Source organism: Malus sylvestris, chromosome 15, assembly GCF_916048215.2.
Source record: "Malus sylvestris chromosome 15, drMalSylv7.2, whole genome shotgun sequence".
Classification (NCBI taxonomy): domain Eukaryota; kingdom Viridiplantae; phylum Streptophyta; class Magnoliopsida; order Rosales; family Rosaceae; genus Malus; species Malus sylvestris.
The window spans coordinates 14,775,560-14,800,681 of NC_062274.1; the positions used below are offsets into that span (position 1 = coordinate 14,775,560).

At 38.6% G+C, this 25,122-nt stretch overlaps 4 protein-coding genes and 1 pseudogene across 4 annotated transcripts; 2 read left to right on the top strand and 3 right to left on the bottom strand.

Annotated features, from left to right (window-relative positions):
- The first annotated feature begins 110 nt into the window (after nucleotides 1-110).
- Nucleotides 111-1,069, top strand: LOC126602706 (NADP-dependent malic enzyme 4, chloroplastic-like). The gene is made up of 2 exons (XM_050269603.1): nucleotides 111-1,006; nucleotides 1,066-1,069. Exons 1-2 carry the CDS (start codon nucleotides 111-113, stop codon nucleotides 1,067-1,069), a joined length of 900 nt encoding a protein of 299 aa, XP_050125560.1.
- A 98-nt stretch (nucleotides 1,070-1,167) lies between these two features.
- On the top strand, nucleotides 1,168-1,606 carry LOC126604755 (uncharacterized protein At4g28440-like). Its single transcript, XM_050272062.1, has one exon. It carries the CDS (start codon nucleotides 1,172-1,174, stop codon nucleotides 1,604-1,606), a length of 435 nt encoding a protein of 144 aa, XP_050128019.1. The 5' UTR covers nucleotides 1,168-1,171.
- Nucleotides 1,607-7,165: 5,559 nt separating this feature from the next.
- Nucleotides 7,166-11,352, bottom strand: LOC126602707 (stachyose synthase-like; annotated as a pseudogene).
- Nucleotides 11,353-11,808: 456 nt separating this feature from the next.
- Nucleotides 11,809-19,141, bottom strand: LOC126604515 (putative E3 ubiquitin-protein ligase LIN). Its single transcript, XM_050271793.1, has 14 exons — nucleotides 18,003-19,141; nucleotides 16,678-16,923; nucleotides 16,462-16,547; nucleotides 15,176-16,330; nucleotides 14,928-15,072; nucleotides 14,497-14,751; nucleotides 14,078-14,384; nucleotides 13,852-13,976; nucleotides 13,648-13,764; nucleotides 13,161-13,415; nucleotides 12,935-13,045; nucleotides 12,700-12,846; nucleotides 12,315-12,560; nucleotides 11,809-12,070 (listed from the first exon to the last, which is right to left on the bottom strand). The coding sequence occupies exons 1-14, from the start codon at nucleotides 18,819-18,821 to the stop codon at nucleotides 12,053-12,055; spliced, it is 4,032 nt and encodes a 1,343-aa protein (XP_050127750.1). The 5' UTR covers nucleotides 18,822-19,141; the 3' UTR covers nucleotides 11,809-12,052.
- A 471-nt stretch (nucleotides 19,142-19,612) lies between these two features.
- Nucleotides 19,613-22,192, bottom strand: LOC126604516 (bark storage protein A). The gene is made up of 5 exons (XM_050271794.1): nucleotides 21,851-22,192; nucleotides 21,332-21,399; nucleotides 20,906-21,061; nucleotides 20,506-20,757; nucleotides 19,613-20,076 (listed from the first exon to the last, which is right to left on the bottom strand). The coding sequence occupies exons 1-5, from the start codon at nucleotides 22,095-22,097 to the stop codon at nucleotides 19,738-19,740; spliced, it is 1,062 nt and encodes a 353-aa protein (XP_050127751.1). The 5' UTR covers nucleotides 22,098-22,192; the 3' UTR covers nucleotides 19,613-19,737.
- Between the last annotated feature and the right edge of the window lie 2,930 nt (nucleotides 22,193-25,122).

Sequence of the window (25,122 nt, forward strand, 5' to 3'; positions counted from 1 at the left end):
TCTCCTTTTTGGTTTCACAAATTTCAGGTATAAGAGAGAGAGACAGAGAAGGAGTCAAGCAAGGAGAGCTCATCGATCCTAAAGACTCTCCCCTTCACAAATCCGTCGCCATGATGTCCTTGAATAGAAGCTGTTTTCTGGGGAAACCGGGCATTGCTGGGTCTTCAAGCCCATTCTCTCAGAGCCAGAAGAGGCGGTCAACGTCGCTAAAAGTGGTGGCTGTGGTCCCAAAAGTCCGGACAAGCGACCGAAACGGTAGCGTTGTGATGGAGAACCCATTGCAGGACGTGAAGGCCGAATCCGAGGTGTTTGAGCTGAAATCTACCGTCCATGGTGGGGTACAAGACGTGTACGGTGAGGATACTGCCACCGAGGACCAACTCGTCACACCCTGGAGTGTCTCGGTTGCTAGTGGATATACATTGATACGATCTCCACACCACAACAAAGGTCTTGCTTTCACAGAGAAAGAGAGAGATGCCCATTACTTGCGTGGTCTTCTTCCCCCAATTGTTATTTCTCAAGAACTTCAGGTTAAGAAAATGATCAACAGTATCCGTCAGTATCAAGTTCCACTGCAGAAGTATATCGCTATGATTGATCTTCAGGGGAGAAATGAAAAGCTATTCTACAAGCTTCTTATTGAACATGTTGAGGAATTACTTCCGGTTGTCTATACTCCTACTGTCGGTGAAACTTGCCAGAAATATGGAAGCATCTTTACGCAACCACAGGGTCTTTTCATAAGTTTGAAAGAAAAGGGCAAGATTCTTGAAGTATTAAGGAACTGGCCTGAGAAGAATATTCAAGTCATTGTTGTCACTGATGGAGAGCGGATCCTAGGGCTTGGGGATCTTGGCTGTCATGGAATGGGTATTCCTGTGGGTAAACTTGCTCTATACACGGCACTTGGAGGAGTTCGTCCTTCTGCTTGCTTGCCTGTAACCATTGATGTTGGTACAAACAATGAGAAGCTGTTGAATGATGAGTTCTACATAGGGCTGAGGCAAAAGAGGGCTACTGGGCAGGAATATGCCGAACTCCTACAAGAGTTCATGACTGCAGTTAAGCAGAATTACGGGGAGAAAGTTCTCGTTCAGTTTGAAGACTTTGCAAACCACAATGCTTTTGAACTGCTTGCAAAGTATGCCTCAACTCATCTTGTTTTTGAATGACGACGTCCACCAAAACGGCACCGTCTCAGACACCCCAGCAGAGCAATGCCAAGCCTGGTCTAAGAAAGCCCGTGTTCACCAAGGTCGAGTTGCTCAAGCCGGAGACCAGCGGCCACACGCTCGTCGCCAAGGTCCTGGGCTCGAACCCTGTGCTGCAGAAGGGCCGATCGGTGTCGCAGCACCTTCGCCAGACTCGAATCTCTGAGTGCTTGATTGGGGACGAGACTGGGACCATTCTCTTCACTGCCAGGAACGATCAAGTTGACTTGATGAAGCCTGGTGCAACTGTAATTCTCCGCAATGCAAGGATTGACATGTTCAAGGGATCGATGAGGCTAGCAGTTGATAAATGGGGACGTATTGAGGTCACTGAACCTGCAAACTTTGTAGTCAAAGAGGACTCGACATCCGGAACTCCTCGCAGAAGCTGACGTGCCGCCTCATCGCCTCCTCCGTGCTGATCTTCCTCGACGACCTCGATTTCTCGTCCTTGATCGCCTCAGCGCAGAGCCCACAAATCCACCGGTCCTGGTGCCTCTCCTTCACCGTCGCTACGTATGCCGGCGTGCACTCCTCCGTCAAACCGCAGCAGTAGCACTTCACCTCTGACCGAGCCATGAGCATGCGCTTCTCACGTGACTGCGACGCCTGCGACGGTGACGGACAGTGCGAGTTCTGCTCCGTCGAGTTTCATCCTCCATGCTGCCTCGACTTCGTCCATCCCTGCAAATTCCCCATCCCGTCATCAGAATTTATACAAAAAAAATATAATTAAAAAAAAAAAAAAAAGGTGGTGGAGCAAAACAAAGTGGTGCTGTCACCACGTGAAAAAAAAGGGGTGCATCAGGCACCATGTGCAAAGAAAGAAAAAATAAATAAATAAAAAATAAAAGAATAAAAAAAAATATATATAATAATTATAAAGTGTTTTGGGTGCTGGATCAACACCATTCTAAAAAAAAAAATATATGTATATAAAAAATGTTTAAACTTTGGTGCGGCTGGCACCATGATTAAAGGCAATATATATATATATATAATTAAATTAAATTAAATTAAATTAAAAATTAAAAAATGTTTTATCGTTGGTGCGTCTGGCACCATGATTAAAAAAAAAAAAAAAGCATTAAGAGAAATAAAAGTCCATTTTATTTATTTTTCTGGAAATTTTACATAAATTTGCATTATACATACATTTAATAAAAAATAAAATAAAATAAAATATAAAATAAAATATAAAAAAAAAAAAAATCAAATCAAATCAAATTTACAAGAGGGGATCTTCAAGGACGATCAGGTGGCGCCTCAGTACTCGGCGGAACCCCAGGAGAAGGAGGCACTGAATGTTGATCATTTGAGGCTTCATTACGCGGTACAGCCCCAGAAGAAGAAGGCAAATGCTGCTGGAACAAACCCACAAACCTCTGATGATCAAGTAAAATCTGACCATCAGATTCCTGCATCTGGTCAATCTTCCTCTTCATGTTTGTCGCATAGCTATGTGCGAGCTTATGCAACTGTTTATTCTCCTGCTTGAGCCCTCTAATCTCCTGTTTGAGACTCATCACTTCAGCCGCCAATGATTCAACTTGACGGGTTCGAGCAAATAGGCGTTGGGCCATATTAGACACAGAACCTGCACACTGCACACTGAGAGCCAGAGAATCCTTAACAGCCAACTCATCAGATCGTTTGGAAAGTAGTCTGTTATCTCTGGGAGTGACAAGGTTCCGGGCCACCACCGCAGCGGTCATATCATTCTTCACCACCGAATCCCCAACGGTAAGAGGACCAGTAGGGGATATGAAGGATGGACGCCATATGTTGTCTGGAGAAGGCGGGACTGCCTCTTCACCAAGATTCAAGTCAAAACGACGGTCGGAGGGTCCAGACATTTTCAAAGTGTTGAAGAAAGAAGAGATCGGACAAATCAAGATCTTAGAAGTGCAAGAAGGGAGTTTTCACAAGCGAAAATTCAAGTGTGCTTTGAAACGAACTGCATGCCTCTATAAAAATCAGCACTCAACGGGATTTCAGAGATCGAAGAGGCGAGCTCAGAATTCGAAGAGGCCATTCAAAAATCGAAGAGGCAAGCTCAGAAATCGGAGAAGCATCTTGCTTTTCCAGACGCGTCGACACCCGTTACACGCAAACTCAGCTTTGCGAAAATCACGGGCAATTTGTCGAAGCGCCGATCCCAGATATCGAAGAGGCGCCAGTCTTTTTCAGCCTCGTCAACACCTGTCATATGCACACTTAACTTTTCGCAAATCACGGGTAATTTGTCGAAGATTTTCGGTGAAGGAGAAAACACGTGAAGTTTACTGTTCAATCACGCGTTAGTTGCCGACACGAGTGAAAGAATAGTACCTCTACAGGTATTAAGAGACCTCCTATAACTGTCCACCTTCACCTTCCATAGCAAGGCAGACATACAGCGCCTTTCTTCATCTCAAAAAATGCTTTCCCAACGAAACCTCTCGAGTAATTCAGTGTTCCTTATTCCTTGGGGTACCTCTGCAAGCCAATGACTCCAAAGCAAAAGTATCTCATATCACCAGGGTAGAAAGCAAGAGTATCTCATATCATGCACTCTCCCTGTCCTTTCCTTTGTCCTTGTTCCTACTTACAAAGACAAGGATAAAGAAAACAATATGCCGGAACTTCCACTCAAACTCGGGTAAGGAACTGACTGCTTGGAACCCTTCCCTGATTGCCTACCTAGCACTGCTCTCGAGTACTCGCCTTCCACTGCTGCTGTACTTTCAAAGAAGCTGTCACATCTGCTTGGAGGACAGATAAGGCAAGTGAAAATGATACCTTGCAGCATGTGGAGACAAGGTGCAGAAGGAACAAGCAGAGAAGAATGCGGTCTGCACGATCAACTCAGCAGAAGGAGTCCGAACTGAGGAACTCGAGAAGCTGCCACATCTGCCTAAAGAAACAAGCAGAGAAGAATGCAGCATGCACAGTCAACTCAGCAGAAAGAGTCTGAGATGAAGAACTCGAGAAGATGCCGCATTTGCCCGAGGACGGTGAACTCGTTTTGACCCTCAAATTCTTGGGTCGACTTACTAGGCGTTGTGGGCTGCACGTGCCGATTCACCACCCTTGAATCAAATCCTTAAAGACCAAGTCACCAATTGGAAGAGGAGCTCATTAATCTCGAAGATCATACCGTTGACCAAACTACTCAGGTGTGAATTAGAAAGATTGAACAAAGCAACAAGTCGTCACCTTCACCTCGTGCCTGTTTGCCGTGTGTTCGAGTCAGCCTTCAAGAATCAAGCCTCAACGGCCCTTGAAGAAGCTTCCAGCCAAATTCAAAATCAAGCCTCGACGGCCCTGGAAGAAATCACAAGTCCAATTCAAGATTAAGTGTCTACCACCCTTGAATCAAAACCTAGTTCAAGAATAAGCTGTGGAAAATCAACAATTGGAGGAATCTAGAAAATCCTTCAACCCAGTTCAAGATCAAAGCTGTGGAAAGTCAACAAAGCGCAACAAAATACGTGTCGATTCACCCACTACCAAAGCCAAAGATCATCTACCACATGAAGCTCCTTGTGGTCCAATTTCAACCTTCAAGATCAAGCCTCGACGACCCTTGAAGAAATTTCAAACAACAATTCAAGATCAAGCCTCAACGGCCCTTGAAGAAATCTCAAGCCCAATTCAAGATCAAGCCTCAATGGCCCTTGAAGAAATCTCCAGCCCAATTCAAGATCAAGCCTCGACGGCCATTGGATCGACATCTACAGTAAGGGACTTCAAAACGCATCTCCTACACGTGACAAGCACATGTATACGACGTGCCTTGAAGTGGGGGCATTTGTAGACATCGAAATTTCGTAAATAAATATTGACCGATAAATCAAAGTGTCAACGCTCATGTATTACATAAATTTTACACGTAGCGTGTGACTCAACGAAAATTGAAATGAGTTGGAAAAGTCATCAAATAGGACACGTGTCAACACCTGGCAAAAACGACTTATTTCATCTGGGATATTATATTCAAAATTAGGCATTGGAAAATTCTATAAATACAAGCCCATTTCATTCATTTAGGGGAACCAATTCATATTACACCTTGAAGCTCTGAAGCTCTGAAACTCCGAAGCTCTCAAGCATCCAGGTTCCCGAAGAATCAAGAAAGCTCTCTTCGTTCTTCGTCCATCGCTCTCTCAAGATCAAGCCCCGACGACCCTTGAAGAAAGCACCATCGTTCATCATCCGTTCATCCAAGATCAAGCCCCAACGCCATTTGGATCAACAATCATCCACCTTCAAGATCAAGCCCCGACGGCCCTTGAAGAAAGTGTTCTTCGTTCATCGTTCTTCCAAGATCAAGCCCCAACGGCCCTTTGGATCAACAAACGTCGACAAATCCACACATCCAACCGTCCTTCAAGATCAAGCCCAAAAGCCCTTGAAGATCCGTTCATCACTGTTCTTCAAGATCAAGCCCAAAAGCCCCTTGAAGATCCGCTCAAATCCACCTTCAAAGATCAAGCCCACGGCCCTGCCAAGAAACTTCCAACTGTTCATCCAAGATCAAGCCTCGACGCGCCTTGGATCAACGAAACATCCACGAATCAACACCTTACGGAGATCGAATCAGAGGATCAAATTAGAGAGAGATTGGAACCCAAAATCATCAAATACAAATATTTGTTTGTGCACGTTGTTCTTGTCTCATTCGTTTTAGGAATTTTCCGTGTTCACATCAATAACTAGAAATCATTTATAAGATTAATATCGATCATGATTTTAAAAGAAATGTGTCTTTTCATAGGTTTTTTTTTTTATATTTTAAATATATGCAGAGATGTAAACAAGGTAGTTGTTGGATGTTAATTTGATGGGTATATTTTGCATGACTATCCATGTGTTCCTTTAAAAAATGATTATTGATCATTCAACTGGAGATGGTCTTAGTAAACATGTAGCCGATAACTATTGATTAATGTAAACGTTATCTAGCTAGTTGATAGCTAAAGCAAATTATATATATATAATAGAGTGTGAGAGTGTGTATAAGTGTGAAAACAATACATACTAATTAACGTTTAAGAATTATAACTATAGTATTTAACTTTATCTAAATCATTAAAATAGAAGAGATCGACTCTCTGATATATCTTAATTCTAACTCATTTTTCCAAGCAACCACTGGTGGCTTGGACTTTAAAGCCTACGGTTTTTTTTCACCTTTATTTTCTGTCAGCTGCTACATTGAGTTCGGTGATAAAAGAATTAGTGGCATTATAAGCACTCCTCTCCACTTTTACTTTAAAAAGAACCCTTATGTGCATAGGGCTTCTTTCTATGAACAGAAAATTCAAAGTAAAATGAGTCATTGTTAATGATTTTTTATTACTTGCTACCGTATGTTAGCGGCATGGAATACTTTATTAACCTGAGAGTTTAGGGCGTGCTTAATTTAACCTTAATATGAAGTGACAATGAATCAGTCATCCATCATGCAATTAATCACTTTAATGCACTACATAGTTATAGTTAACGATTTTAGAAGTACCTCAAGATGTTATAATCACCCAAAAGAAGAAAAATTAAAACAGTTATTTATTATGCGCGTTAAATTAGTCATACTCATAGATTGTGTATATGATACAAAAGCGTGCAGAAACTCATAAGCTTATCCATCATCATACATAAGCTAAAAAGGCACCATGGACCTTGGAATTTTGTGAAGTGTGGCAACACTAAAACAGTCAATGTTTTCTACTCAAAGGAAAACACATGTAAAAGAGATAAATATAAAGTGCAGAGGATTAGAAAAGCTAGCATTTTATTACATATATATTTGTAGAAACTTACATTTAGTCAAGAAAATATAGATGCAAAGTGCCCAAAATTCCCAAAAAAGTGGGTTAAAAGAAGGAAATATTGTAAACTGAAAAGGCTTGAACTTAATAGTAGTGCTAATTTTTAAGCCTTACTTATGCAAAGTTTAACCAATTAGGTCAAAACATAAAAACTAACTCAGAAATGCCAGCAGCTTCTTCAACCCAAAGAAGATTGAGCTTCAGTTTGCCCTCATCAGACCACTCAAAAGCCACCTCTCCACCATTCAGATAACATTTCTTTGGACACCCACTCGAGTAGGCCAAGAAACAGCCTCCTCCTTTGACCTTCACCTTTGCACTAACTCCCCCCTCAATTGTGTACTCCAATTCCTGGATGCTTCCTCCACTGTTGAACATGTTTGTAAGTCCCACCGAAGCAAATTTGTTGCCCGGGCTGAGGGTTTGGACCGGCACAATGGTGAAAATCTCAAAAGAAGAAGGTTGGATAGTGATTTGAATAACATCAGATTTTGGAGTCAAAATGCAGAGTTCATCATCCTGGTTGAGATGGACAATGTACTCTTCAGCCTTTCCCATATGAGCTAGTTCTAAGTTTTGGTCCCATTCAATATCAAAAACATGCACTGAACAAAGGATTGGCTTGTAGCAATCTGGAAAGCCTTTGATCCTTTGCTCCTTGGGGTCCCAACCTGCTCCTTGGCAGTTGAATCCTCCAATCACACCACCAAACTGCAAATAAGTAGAAAAGCGAGCACACTTTAAAGATTGAATCGAAACAAACTAGAAAGCAAAGATTAACCCACTTAACTAACATTGAGTTGCACATTATATACTAGTGCACCTAAAGAACCAACTGTTGATATGCCATTGATATTGTGTCATAACATTGTAGCCAACAAAACGTACTGACATAGTATTCATACATTATCGAAAAATCTAGAGAAATTATGCATTTTATACCTTGTTGAAGTTCCAAATTTTGAGAGCAGTTTTGCCGTCAAACAAAGGGTTTTTGAAGAGGCAGTCTTTGGTTGGAAGGGCATAATGCAAGCAATTGGGAACGGGTCCATCTGGATGAACAAGCTTCTTGATGAGATCAAAATCATGACTACCAACGAAGTCGCTTAAATACACCGGACCTCCACAGATAGCCCTAGACCCGGCATGATATTTGGCACAAAGATGGTCTGATTGGAACATATCCCAATCCGGCACGATCATCTGCCCCATCCACATGCTGTTGTAGGAGCAGTGGATCATATGAACACCTTGCAGCCAGTAAACTCCCATCGGATCTCCATTTGGGTCCTGGAACCAAAAATCATCACCTGCAACACAAGAATGCAATATGAAAAGGTTGATTTATGTCCGCAATCTCATTAAGAATAGATTGATTTGTTTAGACTTCCTAACCAGCTCTTCCCATGGAAATTTGCTTTGTCCCGAGGAAGAAGAAGTCGTTGCATTGCTGAATGCTACAAATAAGTCCACTCCCATTGAAGTTCTTCGCAAGAGAATCACTCAGCCCCTTGTAATAAGCCTTCGCAAGCTCCACGCGACCTTCATGTTCCTCAGACACATATTCAAGAATCTACAAAAAATCATTGTAAATAAAATTAAGCACGCGCGAGTTGCACAATTCATACTACTATCAAAATGAGCAAATGTAGAGTAGTAATATTATCTAAAATTTCAGGGTACTAAACTTACATGAATAACATCCACTTTGACTCCTGTGACGCCAACTTCAGAGAGGTACGAATGCATTGAGTCATATAAAAGAGAAGCATAATCGGGATGAACAAGCCCCATTCCTCCTTCAAGCACTTTATCCACCGCGAGATCATTCATAGTTCCGTCAAGTCCAGGAGGGAAAACGCAGAGAGTGATCTTAGCATTGAGATGGGTTGCACCAGGCTTAACACCACACCAGGCCCCACAAAGAGCATGCCACACATATATATCATCCAAACCCTTAAACTTGCTTCTTAAGTCACTTGTGAAAGCCTTCAGTCCATAGCTTCCAACCCTGCAAGTACATCCCCGACAGCTTCCATTACTAGCACCAGTTTCTTGTCCACCAAGTAACTCAGTCAACTCTTGCTACAACTTCTGAATTTTTGTTTCGAAGACAGATAGGTCAGTGACCCCAGACAGAACGGCCTTATTGCGGGTCTTCTCAGCTTGCTCAATTTCTATTGCTTTGGCTATCAACATCTTTGGCCTTTTGGGATCGAACGAATGCGCGTTTGGACTTAACATGGAACCGCCTTTGTAGTTCTTGAATTTCTTGCACTCGTCAAACCTTTGAAGCCTAGCAAGCATCTAACTTCCACAAAGGACTAGATTTTTCACGTCCTCATTCGGGTCTTCATTTTCATCAAAACTGATGCTTTGCCAGCCATCATCAACGATGATAAAGCGAGAAGACACACCGGCTTCAGTGAACTCATTTATACCGTGCCAGATTCCAGCAGGTTCAACCGTTAAGTAGAAGGCATCCCAAGTGCACCAACCGAATTTGTCAACCAGATTCGGAACTAATTTCTCTTCCAACAGCCTGAAGGTATTAAGGTGAACCCTAATAGCACTAAAGGCCTCTTTCATCAAGTTGTAAGGATTGTCAGAAGCATGAACATAAGCAATAACATCGAAATTCGACACTTTCACTTGCGTAGACCCGCTTTCGGCACAGATCACGACATGTCCATCATTACCGGGTTGAAGAGCAGACCTAAAAGATCCATCAATAATCGGTATGATGATCACATATGATTTTATCTCAGGGACGTCAAAAAGCACCCATTGTGTTTCCTTCTGTAAATTCGAACCGGAGTTTCCAACCCACATGGTAGACCACCATGTCTTGAACTGAAAAATGCTGAGAAAATCCCTGTCACTGGATCTTCCCAAGGAATTCTTCAACCTATCCGAAGGCACATCCGCTTTGAACCCCAGGAACCCTTCCTTGTGTGACAAGGCACCGACACGGTTGAGCAGGGGAAGTGGAACATCGTCACAAGGCTGGCAGATTGAATTAAAGGGACTAAAAGTGACATTGTTTGGAACTTCATCAAGCAGTGGAACACCTCTAACACTAAGCTTTCCATCCGACAAGTCGAAATATTCTTCTATGATGCCAGGCAGAGAAACATCGTTGATCGGATTAACAGGAAGATTAGGAGGCGCCATTAGCAGAGGAAAATAGAGCAAAAGCAGAGTGAAAAGAAACAAAGGATTACAAGTTGTAAACTCAAAGCTAATAGAAAGAAAAGCATGGTTTGAAAGTGGAGGATAAGAAAACTAGGACAATATTATATAGGGCGTAGCCAGAATTTCCAATAAGAGGGTCAACCAAAAAAAAAAAAGTTTAATAAGTAGATCTTACAAATTAATTTAGAAATATCATAAATTCGATATTTATAGCCTAATTGGGTTATCATTCCAAAATCATATAATATAATACTAAAGCTAAGATTAACTATTTTCTAATATGGTATAATTGAAATTTTATCAGGGAAAGAGAATGAAAAGATGAACAAAAAAATAAGAGTATCAAATGCTGATTTTTAAATTTACTGAAAAATCAAACAAATTCAAGACACGTGTGAATAAATTAAAAAACTTGAGGCAAGGAATGAAATGACATGCGCCTTTAAGCCCAAATGTCCTCAATCTCCAGACTCTTTACGTACATATGATATTAGATTATGTTTTATGCAACCAATATTATTGTACAAATGCGAACAAATTTGATATAACATTTGAGAAGACATATTCTCAAAATGACAAGAAGGATGAAGTGACCCTTGAGGGGTCACTGGAGTCTGGATTTGAAGCCATTTCTTGGGTATCAAGCTAAATCGATATCGAAATCGAAAAATTGAAAGCGAGAACATAATTAAGTTTTGATTACAATCTTCGTACTATAATTGGAAGGTATAAACTTTGGTATGGAGATCAGGGACAGATTTAGAAGTCGTAATCTTTGATATATAAGAGAAGATAAAAAGGTTTTAAGAGTTGGATTTGAGATTGGAAGAACCAAAAAGGCAAGAAAATGAATTGTTTGATTTGATCGAAGGAAGATTGTTTTGCAATTTTTTATGCACCGAAAGAAATGGGAGGCAAACTTAAAATGGAAAATTTAATAAGGGTTTTATGAAAAATTAGAATCAAGGACATTGACAATTTGATCGGTTATGATTGTATTTTTTTTGTTCCTCTGTTTTGGTGCATGAGGAACTTCATCACTTACGTGTCAAACGAACAAACCGACTAGCTCTTTGCTGCCGGTTGATGCGGTTGTGACCGCTACCAGGTTTAAGATTGTCTTGTGCCATTTTCACGTCTGAATTTTTACAGTTAATTTTCACTTTTATTTTTCAGACTACTAATTAATCTCGGACTATTAAGGAAAATTATTGTTTTTGGGAACATCTTTTTACAGTTTTTCTTTCTCTCAATTTAGCAATTCGATTAAACAAATCAAAAGATAAAAATGAGAGCGTGTGGAGTGACCATGCGAGTTCAGACATCAAATCAGGTTTAGGCAATTCTTCTTATGACCTGTTGGTTTAGCAGCATTTACTCTCTTTTCTACATTTGACTCACACAAGGATAAAAGACAATATATGTTTTTAGTGTGTTTGAAACCAAATTGTGATGACGACAATATTGAATTGAGGCCCATAGTAGAGAAGTAGCTTTGTAAATATGTTATCGTTAAACGCATATGAAGTTTCATATTTGATTCAAGCAAGCATAGGGATAACAACTCTAAAAAATAAAATATGCAATTCCCAGTAATTCTGAAATATTTTTATTCCCTCGTGTGAAGCCAGTTTTATGTACATGAACAAAACGCATTACAATTCAGCGGTATACATCTTCTGATGTCTTTATTTCCAACAATGCTCTCCAACAAACATAAAATATTGCAAAGAATTTAATTTAAAAAAATAATAATCTATATGTATATATATTTATATATCTTCAGCTGCTCGTCCAGCTTCCATCCAAATTTTTACCCCGCTTCTGTTCTTAGCTGAGTCCCCATGCCTGCAAACCAGCAGAGAGGTTTTTACTGTTAGTTTTCAATGTAGAACCTTGCAAAATTTGAATTCTCTCTCAGTAATTATAAACTTACTGTGTACGTATACAAGTGTTCAAGGTTCGATCACGTAAAAAACGATATACGTATATATATGCATGCACGTGAACAAGTATGTAGACATGCATATGTGTGTATACGTGCAATAGGATTTCTGCTTGGAGACTAAATAAGGAGGAAAGGATTATTTACCCGAATTCGGCCATCAGAAGTTCCAGTGACCAAAACGTCCTCATTGGCATCAAGAGCCAAGCAAAGGACCTTGCAATTGGCACCAGTTTGTAGGGTGTCTATTCTGTTCTGCTTATTCCTATCCCATATTTCCACACTTCCTCCTTTACCTCCCAAATAAATCAGTTCCGAGCTTATGGCCATCGCCCGCACTTCCAATGTGGTCGGAAGTGATCCAACCAGGTTGAAGTTTGCAGCATTCCATATCTTCACATGGAAATACAAATCGAACAGTTCAGTCGCATGGAAACAAATGGGTTTTATGGAAATTCTTTCTTTATTTTGTTGTTATTTTCTTGAGAGTTTCTTCAAGAAACCGGGCGTGGTAATTATGTTCTGAGGGTACCTTAACAGCTGCCCCATCCGCGGAAGAACTGGCTGTATAGATAAGTCCACTGTGAACTTGAATGGCGTGGATAGGGTTTGATTTCGTGAGTAGTTTCCGAGTGCCATTTTGAATGGTACTGAGTGTTCCCGTGGCCAAATCAATCTCCTGGAAGTTTCACAAGTTTCGTTATCAGTACGGTGAGAGAAATAATTATAGCTAGATTTAAACTACTATAACTACAGAAAAATCGTACCTGAATACCATTGTCATTGCATCCACAATATAATTTTCCATGTACTAGAGCGAAGCACCTCACATGTTTACTTGAATTTAACAATTTGGTTCCTCCATTCCACGAATGAACCTGGTACCGAGTAGCACACGTTAGTTACAAGGTCATGCTACTCTTGCTTTGTTGGTTAAATTAAAAGCAAAAGGAAGTAAAATGATGAATCAATTATGACCATCTCTTTAAGTACCTTGATACCGGTACTTTGTGGAATGAAGCAAGCGAGGCTATTCGTGACGGCTAAACTATGAACTTGATCCTTCATATCGTGTACTTGTACACAGTACATTGCTTCATTGCTAATAGACCATACCCTTGTAGTTCTATCAAGCGAGCCACTGTATAAAACTTCCCCCGATTGCAAAATTGCCAAGCTAGTAACTGCCTTTGTGTGTTCTCGAGTTTCTTGGATTAGATGAAGAACGCTACCTTTACCCGTCCATACCTTCCAAATTTGAAAGTAGATTGCCATCAAAAGAAATTCACATGGGATAAACATTGTTTTGAAAAATATGACACCATATATAAGAATGTGTGTCTTGGGAGCAGCCTCTCCAAAAATGGGGGTAAGGCTAGCCGACATTCACCTCTCCCAGACCCTGCGTAAAGCGGGAGCCTTGTGCACTAGGTACGACCTTTATATATAAGAATGTGTGTGAGGCCAAGAATTTAGTTACCTTTATAGTTCCATCTGAGTGGCCCGAAAATATTTTGTCCTTGAAGCAAATGACTGAAAGAACCTCTCCATTCTCGCTGCAATCTACTTGAACTAATTCTTTATGATCCCACAGTTCCTGTTGTCAAACATGAACATAAAATTCTGTCATGACCCCCCTTCTTCCTGGAACAAGGTACAGTATACAAGATTGCGATGAACTTACTGCACTAGAGTCTTGCCCCTCAGAAAATAGTTTTAGCATTTGAAATGCCAAGGGAGTCGATCTCTTAAGCTCTCTCAGGCCTTTTACGATATCCTTTATGGAAGAAGTTACCTCTTGCATCCCCTCTGAAATTCACAACGTCAAGAATACGTAATTTGTCCAAGATTTAAAGTTATTATAGTAAAAAATGCCTATGAACTGAAATCCAAGGGTGACCCGTTCTTACCAGGATCTTGGATGAAGCTGCTCAACGCAAGCATAGAGAGGGCTTTGTCATCGGTGTCCTTGGCAGACTTGAATATCGACATGTAACGTTTGAGCAAGCAGACGCGGGCTGCTCCACGTATTCCTGTGTCTGGAAGAACATTGAGCATGTGCACGAGCCATGTGGCTATCACAAAGCACGCTGAACATAATTCCGCATATCTGCTCTTCAAGCCTTCTGCTAAAGCCTCAAAAAGTAGACCAAACTCATGGCTTGCTAAAACAAATGCCATTTTTCTTTCCCAATTATCAGCCGCCTTCTCTTCCTCCTTTTGTTGTCAACCAGAAAAGGAAACTGATAAGGAAATGGATGGAGTAGCCAAAACGAAGCAAACGAAAATAAGGAAATATTAAAGCCAAGTAATGCAGTGCAAATCTCACAAGAGTTTCGTCATCTCCAGAAAAATTGCTAAGTTGATCCATTCGTACGTGACTTTTGTAACTTTTGTCAAGGCCAGTACGCTTGAGAAGGATAGCCCTGGTGAGAGGCCTTCCGGATGTGGTGAACCTCCCTTGCAGCGACATAATTGTCTCAGCAGCAGCAATTTGGGCAGTAGGGAAGTCCGCATTTCTGAGACATGAGATGAGCGTGTCTATTGCCTCTTCGCGGTATATGCTCATCTTTCTCGGCTCTGCCTACAAGACAAACCCAGTAATCATTAACTGACTATCTAGTACAACTGATTCATCAATGTTTGTAGTTAAATGCAACATGACTACTTCATGCAATTAACAATCGTACAATCTGATTGAATCAATTAAATATTTCACGAAGATCTAAAATAGATGAACGATTAGAGAGAGTTTCAAACCAGAAGATCGAGTTGAAGTAGTAGACCGGCCACAATAGGACACTGATCTTGAGGGGCAGTCTGCAGATAAATAAGAAGGGCGTGCATTGAGCTGACAGAGCCTTCATCCTTTATGATATGCAGGATTTGTTCATTAAATGTCCTTCTGTCTAACACGAAGATTTAAATTTGTCACACTAGCTCAAGTTGTACAATCATCGAAAAATTGGATACAACACAAGCGAACTTGAGAATTGAGATGTATATACCTGTTTAATTTAACTAACTCGGAGAAAAAGTGAACTATCTCAAACTTTTCGCCATCACTTGCGCCGACAAAGCTATCCAAAACAGGAGCCAGCTCGGCTTTATCAGCTATTGTGTTCCTGCACTTTCCATCCTGCTGCATACATCTCAACAAGATCCTAACTGCTGCAACCCTCTCTTCGGTCGATTCAGATTCCAAACTTCTAATAATTGTTGTTTTTTCAGAAACCACTGTGTTAACAATCGAAGAGGCAATACCCTCTTCACTGCCACCAAGAATCAGCCCGAGTAAAACCACTGCAGCTGTTCTCGGCTTTAGACACATGTTAAGCAAATCATCGTCTTTCCTTTTGATAACCAGTAAGAGAGACTCCACAATGCCCATCTCAATTAGGTTCAGGATCGAATGCCTCAACAGATATATCAACACCACAGCCTCCATCAACCCCTTTTTAAAAAGCGCCACAATGCATTCAACATCAGAATCAACGCGCGTTAGCGTCTGGATCACAGCATTGTCTCTTGACCCTAGCTCAGACAGGAGAAAAACTGCAGCTAACAGAACCCTGGGATCAACAGAATTGAAAAGAACCTCCACAAAACCATTGATCACTGGAGGTTTCGTGAGCAAATTCTGAATATCCCATTCCACATTTGCCTCCTGCCAGAACCGCTCAATTCGAAGAACAGCCATTTCAGACTCCTTGAGAATTTCTGACATACAAAGGTTGGTAATTGCAAGTCTTAACTCACCAACTGCGCCATCAAACCCGCCTTGGGTTATAACACTGTCAGGAGAAGTTGAAGGCATTATGGCCTTCACAACAGGCTCAATCAATGGGCTTGTACTCTCCGATTGGCTCAACACTGCGCTAGGATTCTGTTCTTGCCAGCTTGCAATAAGCCTTTTGAGCACATAGTTGGTCTTAGGCAGTTGAGTGCTCTGCAAGTTCTGGCGCGTAATTGGGCACGTAGAGTTCCCTCTTTCGATCCACTCCTGGATCGCTTTTCGCTCATATGTCTGCCCCGTCTCGAGTGTCACAGGATCATCAAACAAAGTGCTAGTAATGGGACACACAAAATCCTTGGGAGGTGTATGTACTTTTCCCCCAACAGAATTGTTATCATAATCTGCCATGATCAGCTGGTCTGGAGAACTAACAAACAACAAGAAATCCCAAATTTTACACGAAATCGACAATGTGATGCTAATGTCTGATGATTTTTCAATACTTTCAAGTAGCAAATAGATATGCTCGAAATCCAAACAGGTTTGATGGGTACATACCGGCTGGATTCTGCAGAAATGGGTTGCTTTAGCTTCTTTATTTGGCTCTCTGTAGCCTCAAACAATTCCATTTCTCTGTTGTTTTCCTATAAAAACTCGACAAAAAGCCAACACATAAAAAACAAAACACATAAAAATTAAACACAAAAACAAACATAGTAATATCAGACCAGAGTTTATGTTCTGTGTTGTTGTAAACATCGGAAATATTATTACCTCCTCAATTTCTGCTCCGTAACCCAAGGAAGAAGAAGAGTTTACCGAAATATCCTCCAGGGAAGACTCTGACTCAGAATCTGAAGAATTCACATTGGGCGAAGATTTCGAGTTCCAGGAAGGTTCCTGTTCCTGGGTTTTGAGGATATTGCTGATTGAAACTCTTTGAGGATAAAAAGGTGGAGACTTTGGTTTTCTTCTGCTGCTGAGTACTTCAACTGGTCTTTCTGCTTCAGCCCATATTGGCTGCGGAGGTTTAAAACCAAACAGAGAAATTAGAAGTTGACTCCAAATGTCATGTTTCAGAAAAATCTGCAGACTGTTTAGTAAGTCCAAAGACTTGTTTAGTCCTAATTATGATTATCCCAATTGGTTTGTTTGTTGTTATGTGACTAATAATATTCATGCAATACCTAGCATTCTTGTAAAATGTTCTAAATAATCCAATTAATATTAGGGTTTGTGATGTATATATATTTCTTTAAGATACTAGCTAGGTAGGAATTACTATAATGAAGGCTTTAGGTGATGATAGTCATTTGCAATTGTATATCATTTCTTTTGGTTACACTTGCTTTATTTCAAATTTTTAGGACTATATAAATATATATATATATATATATATATATATATATATATATATATTATACTTTGAACCAATTCAAACTGCGGAAGAGGAATTTAAATTTAAGTTCATCAGAAGATCACATATGCTATAATTAGTATAGCTATGTTCTCATTTGCTCAATCGACATAATTTGAATTAGCTTGATTGATGCATGATAAAAAACACGTTGGGGTTTGGTGAATGGAATCTCACAACAAATTAGATACCTAATGATAATCATTAGGGTTTGGATAATGACGTTTTTGCAATAAGCCAAATCTTTTGTAATTTTCTTCATTTTGTATTAGTATCATGTAAGTTTGCCAATTGTCAATTCTATCCAACCATGTGCCAACAGCTGGCAGACCCCAGACTATTAGCCTCTCATTTCGTTGGTTTGACAAAGTCAAAATAATCTGCCAAGATAAAAACATACTTGTTTTAACATTTTAATTAGCAAAAGGCAAGACCTTGAAGAAATCATGTTTGAAAATTAGTCAACATAAAATAAAATATCAATAATAATAACAAATAAAAATTAGCAAATAATGAAGATCCGACCCGAGGGTAATTAAATTAGTTAAAACAGTATGCTACTATTTTTATATTTACTTCAAATCCCCTCTTATGTCATTTATTTCAGATTGAATATCACTCGAATAAATGAAATACTAATGACGTATAATTAAAGTTGGAAAGGAAGAAAATAATTCATTACATTATACCGTCCGTTTTCGAATCCGGGTTCCTCCATTTTGATCCCTTGTTCATCATCATCATCTCCATTCTTGACTTCATTAAGTCCTTCAACTCTCTTCAAAATCACTGCGGGCAGATCAATCCGTCTACTCGCATCTTTATTTTCCAGAACTTGTTTAAAATAATTACTAAAAACCCTGCAATTTTCATCAAGAACTTTCTCGTAATTACATTCCAACTCCTTTAGCTCCGAAGTCTGCCCCCCACTCATCTTAGACAACGATTTCGAGCACGAAAACACGACGGACATGTCGGATATAGAACAGTCGTCAATTTCATAGCTAATGTTCGGGGACAAAGTTGGTAATATTTGTGATCTTTGTTCGTTGTACCAATGGACGACAGGGAGGAGGTGGACTAGAAAGAGCTCTTCAAATAGTACGGGGGCGAGTTCCGTTCGGGCGAATGAAGGGTCGGTGTGGAAGATGTCTAGGAGGCTGAGAGCAGCGTCAATGGGGCGTCTGGAGAGACCGTAGATGAGGGAGAGGAGGAGGGAGGAGAAGAGGTTTTTGGGGGTTGACCGGAGGAGCTTTTCGGAGAGGGTGAGGGAGGAGGCACAAATGGCGGGGCTGGTGGTGGAGATTGCGTTTTCCAGGGTTTCCGCGGCCAGGTTTAAGGGTTTGAGGGCGGCTTGGGAGGCGGAGGGAGAGAGTTTACGGCGGAGAGTGGAGAAGAGGTGGCGGCGGAGCTCGGGTTGGGATAGGGTTTTGGAGATGAAGGTGGCAGTGTGGCCGAGGATTTGGGAGGATGAGGCGGAGGTCATGGTGGCGGTGGTCATAAGTTATTCACATTCATGGTAGTGTTAGTGTTTTAGATTAGGAGGAGGTTTTGGGGAGGCTTTTGGTTTGGGCTTTAGCTGTTTTGACGGAAAATAACTGTTTTTATTTTACTGGCGGGAAGCGGCTTTGGACGGCTGAGACAGCTACGTGGAAGGAGGAGATTGGTCATTTGACATGGCGTTTTCAACGGTGGTGAAAGGCCGCGGCAAATTAGCCGGTTTTTGGATGAAATTTTGGGACAGTCACGGAGGGTCCCATGTATAAATAGAAATATGCCGCCCGAGCCGGCTTGCACTGTTTATAGCACTATTTCCATTTCATGTGAAAGGGTAAACTGGATGGCCATATATCTAAACTACTTAATTAATCTTCTTGTTTTTCTTCCATTTGTCAGTGGAATAAACAATTTGTGACATGTGGGATTCAAAGTGCGGCGAAACCTTCTGCAGACTGCAGTTTAATTAAGAACGAAACACGGTTTAACTTTTTACATTTATCTTATAAGGAGTTATTTATCTTTTATCTCTATATCATATTCTAATGCGTGACATACATAACTTAAAATACAAAAAAATTGTCTGTACACCTATTGAATATTCATTTGTTTGTCAGAAAATGACTTCTTAAACGATGATTTGTTTGTAAGAAATAATGACTTGTTCCATAAGGAGCCAACTGTATTCCTTTAAGCATTCTTATAAACTTCCGTAAAAGACAGACATTCATTGGTTCACGAGCACTATGTTACCATGAATCCAAAGTTGTCTAGGCTCAAATAACAAACAAAAAAAAAACCAAAAACTGAGCTTCGTTTTCACTACGCATAAGAAATTCACACACACATATATATATAAACCTCAATTATTCCAAATTACAGTCCACCGATCAATGGAAGTGTGTCGTTTTATGGTGAAACTATGGAGACAACAAGGCAACGAATCTGAGTACAACATCAACTGCATTTTGAGCTGCCAATGACGCAAAGGTGTTGGCTTCATTGGAGAGAGAGGATCCTCCACCAGCCAAATCAGAGAGAGCTCTAATTACGATAAACGGTGTGTTCTGCTGGTGACATACAAGAGCCACTGCAGCACTTTCCATGTCTATTGGGGTGGCATTGAATTTGGAATTCAAGAATTCTCTGTATGCACTATTGTCAACAAACACATTTGCACTAATCCCCCTTTGGACTGCCACCACTTTGGGTGTTCTTGGAAGACAAGTTGTATTGACACAGCTCCCCAACTTCAAACCCTGTGTTGAAAATATAACTGACAAGTTACTAAAACACAAAACGAAAAAGCCCAAATCATGATTTTAGTTCTTGTAGTTTTAGTTAAATTCCAATCTGATAGCTGTAGTTTTAATTTTTGTGATTTAACCTCTGTATTTTAGTGACTGATGTCATTCAACAACAATAGCTTAATTCTGTCTATTTTCTTCGGACATAATTAGCTTGCGAGTGACATAAACTGGACGTGTTTGGGGTGTAGAAACACCGCAGACATGCCTTTAATAAAATGCTAATTTTGTTGAAAAAAATTTGAGACAACTGAACCTAGAGAGAAACTAAAGTGGAATTTCTCTAAAACTGCATGGAACAAAATCATAGTTTGGGCCAAAAACCTTAATTTCATATTTTCTGTAATTAGTTTAGGATTCCATATAGATGATGCCAATTACCTCTAGTTTCTTGGTAAGTGAAAAATATTTGTGGTTGACTGGAACCCAAAAGGCATGTTGCCTAACTTCCGGAGTGCCATGGACTGGGAAGGTCTCTTCTGGCTGATACCATGCACTGTTCAGGAGATTGGGAACAGAAGTTCCAACTTTGGTTTTGTTACTAAAATCTGAAAATTTTATATAACCAACTTCTCTTGTGTAGTCTCCAAATGATTCTAAGGACAATTCATCATTAGGCCCATCTCCAAACCTCTGCATGCATTCAAATGACAAAAGAAGATATTAAAGTTGGTCATATTTACTAAAGAGCAAGCTACCAATTTTTCCATTAATTGGATATTCAATTAACTGGGATTACCAAACAAAAGCCAATTTTCTAAAGAAAATTAGTGTTTTATACCTGCCAATTCCAAAGGCCTGTATGAGCCCAAAATTGAGGGATGGTGACATCTCCAATTTGGAGTTGGGGATCTGCATTTCCAGCAATTCCATAGTGTACAACACCTTTCACCATGAATAGGGTTTGTAGTAATTGAGTTGAGATGCCTGCATTGAGCTTTTCACAGGTTGCTACATCAATTTTTTTGCAGCAGGTTTCCACATAAAATACTTCAATAATATTGAATGATACGGGAAGTAAATGGTTAAGATTTACACTAAAAGATTTAATAATTGTGAAAGTTGAATCTAACAGATATAATACACTCGTAGTATTGAAGCCAAACCCAATTTCTACATCATTTATTAAATACATTATCTATGATATGCACTGACCAAAGAAATTAATTAAAGTAAAACAGATGGTCATCTGCATAATTAAACATACCATGCTCAATCCAGTCATAACAATTATAACCTTTTTGTCTTCCAATTGTCCGATTCGAAACCTTCTTCCTGTCAAATTGAGTATGTAGAATTTGGTCCAAAGTTAATTTTCTTTCAATTACAATATTCTATGTATTTATAAATTTCAGAATAGAACGTGTAAAGGCAAGAAAAGCAACAACAACAAAACTTATATATACCATGAGCTATAACGATAAACATTTTAGCAAATGATACTGATTTCCGCATACTCATTTTTCTCCATATACACTCTTGTTTATTTTGGTCCTTTTGATTGAATAAATAAATAAATAAAATTAAAGGACAAAAATTCAACAAAGATGCAGAATAAGAAAATAGAGTGAGAAATCAGTTTCTTTTAGGAAATATATGTACATAGCACTCAAAAAACACCCATGTACTTATATAAAACTTAATGAATATATATATATATATATATATATGTGTGTGTGTGTGTGTGTGTGTGTGTGTGTGTGTGTGTGTGTAATTTTATGCTTACCAGCAAAATCCAAATACGGTAGCTTCTGATCAGCCACAAAGCTTGTAGATTGAAGAAGAGGGTTCATCTCAAAGAAATTTGGTACTACAATGCCCAAATATGGACCTTCTTTGTTTATTCTATAAATCTTGTTCATGGTACTGTGAGAAACTGCACCATAGGATCTACTGCTAAACCCCAAAACCAACACAAGAAAAACCATCAACTCCATCCGCAAACGGCTCTCCATCTCCCTCCTTCCCTCCATCTAAACCGGTCTAATAATTAATCCACAAAACTTGATGACCCTTTGCAGACTTGCAGTGGAGAATGGTACATTTATAAACTGTTCAAGAAAGCATGGGAGGTGGTTTGAATCAAGAAATGTGAAAACTATTAACTTAAGAAAAATATTAAGAATGAATATTCTTTGTATTATTTTGTCTACGCATAAAAAGGTCAACACTAGGAATCTTATGGTTCATTGATGGATGTGCGAAGTCAACACACAAAACGTATTATAATTTGATTCAACCTAAATAAACGTGTGTAAATTAGAATTTGATTGGTTTGATTACTATTCAAACAATTCACACCACGCTATGCACCAAGGTACATGGAGCGATTCTTGGGTGGCACATGATATATGTATACAATCAAGTGTTCTCTTTTTTGCACGTGATAGTGATATACTAATATAACATGGTGATAATAGATGTTATGTGTCTATCCAATATTGATGAGAAATTATGATACGACAATTTTTTTCAATTATAATGTGTTGAGGGAGATTGTTTTGAATATAGAAAATATTCCACCATACAATTTCGGTACCATATGAAATGACAACATGCCTCGTGTCATACAATATGCATGTAAAAACAGAGTCGGTAGCCTAAGAAAATACATCCAAGGGAATTCGAACTTTGAGTTAGAGATTCCAAACCATTTTTTTTCACTTTTCACTAGACTATACCCTTGAAATTGACATAATGAAATAGATAAACACATACAAATAGGATAGAACCAATGTTCTCAACTACTTACAAGGTGCTTAATGCGGCATGTATTATGGCATCATCCATAGATTCGAGCTGATTGGTAGATTAAACTTAGCCATACATTCAGCTAGATGGATTAACATAGTTTTAGGATCCGACTTTTCAAATCCCGTTTGAATGGCTAGCTGTTATCTTACTTTCACATTTCAATATGAATTTTTGTTGTTAATAGAAAATTTCATTCTAATAATTGGCAAATATGACTTTTAGATTAAAATTAAGATTAAAATATAATTTTAGTCCCTTAATACATTAATAACCTCATTTATTAATTACATTTGCATTTTTTTAATTATTTCTTTTTTTCTTCCTAATTTTAATGTATTAATTTTCATTTCATTTATCGTAGTATATTTTGTTGTAAACATTTAGATAAACTAATTTTTGTTATATAATATATTTCGATGTACTTTGTTTTCTTCATTTAGGTACATTAAATTCATTATAATACATTTCACTGCATACATTTAGGTACGCACATTTCGGTACATACATTTCGATACAAACATTTAGGTACATAAATTCAATAGAATATATTTCAGTGCATACATTTTGGTACACACATTTAGGTACATTAATTTAATATAATACATTTTGGTGCATATATTTCAGTACATACATTTCGGTACTAACATTTAAATACATTAGTTCAATATAATACATTTCAATACATATGTTTAGATACATTAATTGAGTCTTTCAAGTTTGAAGAATGTTAAATAAAATAAAAAAAAAAAAAACTTTTTTTATTCAAAAAATAAATTAAAATTTGTATTTTATTAAATTTAAATATTTAATGGGAGACATTAAATAAAATGCATATTAATTATTTGAATTAAGAACACATCAAGGGACTATAATCATTATGTAATCTAACACCAGGTTTATTTTAAATTTCATTCTTCTAGAATGATTAAAGTTAACAAAACCCCTTAATTTAATAACACTTGAAATATAATAGGAGTTATATCATAATATGAACACCCTTTCTTTTTTTACAAATGATAACGTAAGTGGGTTAGATAATTAAATGTTAGGAATGAAGATAATCGATAAGAATCAAACTTGTATCAAAGTGAATATGCATTATTGCTTTCTACTATTATAGTAAAGCGCTATATGTATAAACACTTCTATCTAAAATAAAAAATGATCTATTCAGAAAACGAAGAAAAGTAGCTAAGACCAGTTGAGATTAAGATTAGTCATAGTGACATGATTAATTAATTGAATAATTGGAAACAAAATAAATCAAAATGTTGAAGACTATTCAAATTCTTTGATTGAAGAACTCTCTTTCCTTCTATTTTCTTCCCCCTCTTCCCAATGGTCAAAAAAACACGTGGAGGGAGGACTTTCCGTTACGTTACGTTTCATTACGTGACTAAGGTGGAGTCAAATGATGACCCTTTTTTATTTTTTATTTATTTTTTAACTTGGAGAACTTGGAGAACTTGTCAATGTCGAAAGTGGGCTTAAACTAAAGGACAAGGATTGTCTACCCTCCTATTTTTGGTGCCCTTCCATGCCCTCCTGTTTGTGTGGTCACGGTTAAGCCACGTCAACATTTTATATTACTATTTACTTTTATCTTATTATCTCTATAAAAAAAATAATATAAAATATTAACGTGGCTTAACCGTGACCACATAAAACAGGAGGGCATGGAAGGGCACCAAAAATAGGAGGGTAGACAATCCTTGTCCTAAACTAAAAGACACCACAAAATATGGGCATCGATTCAGAAGAGTCACTAGTAAAAAAAACCTCTTGCGCGACGAAACATACATCGTCGTGCAAAGTCACTTTGCGCGACCAAACTCTAAAGTTCGTCACGCAAAAATTTGCATGACGAAAAATTTATCGTCGCACAAAATCACTTTGCGCAATGAAATTTTGTGCGATGAAATTTTGTGTAACGAAAAAACATCGTCGAGCAAAGTCATTACAAAAATTAAAAAAAATTAGTTTTTAAAATCTTTGCGCAACATAATTCAAATATTTCGTCTCCTAAACCAATTTATTTTCGTTTTTTTATTTTGTACGCATAACACTTAAGAAATTGAACGGTATATATATTTATTAACTAGCTTTAAATTTATTATTGTAGTTCGGATCGGGTTTTTGTTAGAAAAATATATTATTGTAGTTCATATCGAATTTTTGTTCGAAAAATATATTTTAAATTGACAATCGAATTAGTTTATTGTATTCATATAGGGTCAAGGAGTG

What these genes read in the sequence shown, in the direction of transcription:
- LOC126602706 (XM_050269603.1), top strand. Translation starts at nt 111, where the DNA reads ATGATGTCCTTGAATAGAAGCTGTTTTCTGGGGAAACCGGGCATTGCT.
- LOC126604755 (XM_050272062.1), top strand. Translation starts at nt 1,172, where the DNA reads ATGACGACGTCCACCAAAACGGCACCGTCTCAGACACCCCAGCAGAGC.
- LOC126604515 (XM_050271793.1), bottom strand. Translation starts at nt 18,821, where the DNA reads ATGACCACCGCCACCATGACCTCCGCCTCATCCTCCCAAATCCTCGGC. An exon ending in CTGGAGATGACGAAACTCTT is followed by an intron (nt 14,385 to 14,496) that starts GTGAGATTTGCA and finishes TGACAACAAAAG; the next exon opens with GAGGAAGAGAAGGCGGCTGA. An exon ending in GCAATGACAATGGTATTCAG is followed by an intron (nt 12,847 to 12,934) that starts GTACGATTTTTC and finishes TGAAACTTCCAG; the next exon opens with GAGATTGATTTGGCCACGGG.
- LOC126604516 (XM_050271794.1), bottom strand. Translation starts at nt 22,097, where the DNA reads ATGGAGGGAAGGAGGGAGATGGAGAGCCGTTTGCGGATGGAGTTGATG. An exon ending in ACCGTATTTGGATTTTGCTG is followed by an intron (nt 21,400 to 21,850) that starts GTAAGCATAAAA and finishes TCAATTTGACAG; the next exon opens with GAAGAAGGTTTCGAATCGGA. An exon ending in TTATGACTGGATTGAGCATG is followed by an intron (nt 21,062 to 21,331) that starts GTATGTTTAATT and finishes ACCTGTGAAAAG; the next exon opens with CTCAATGCAGGCATCTCAAC.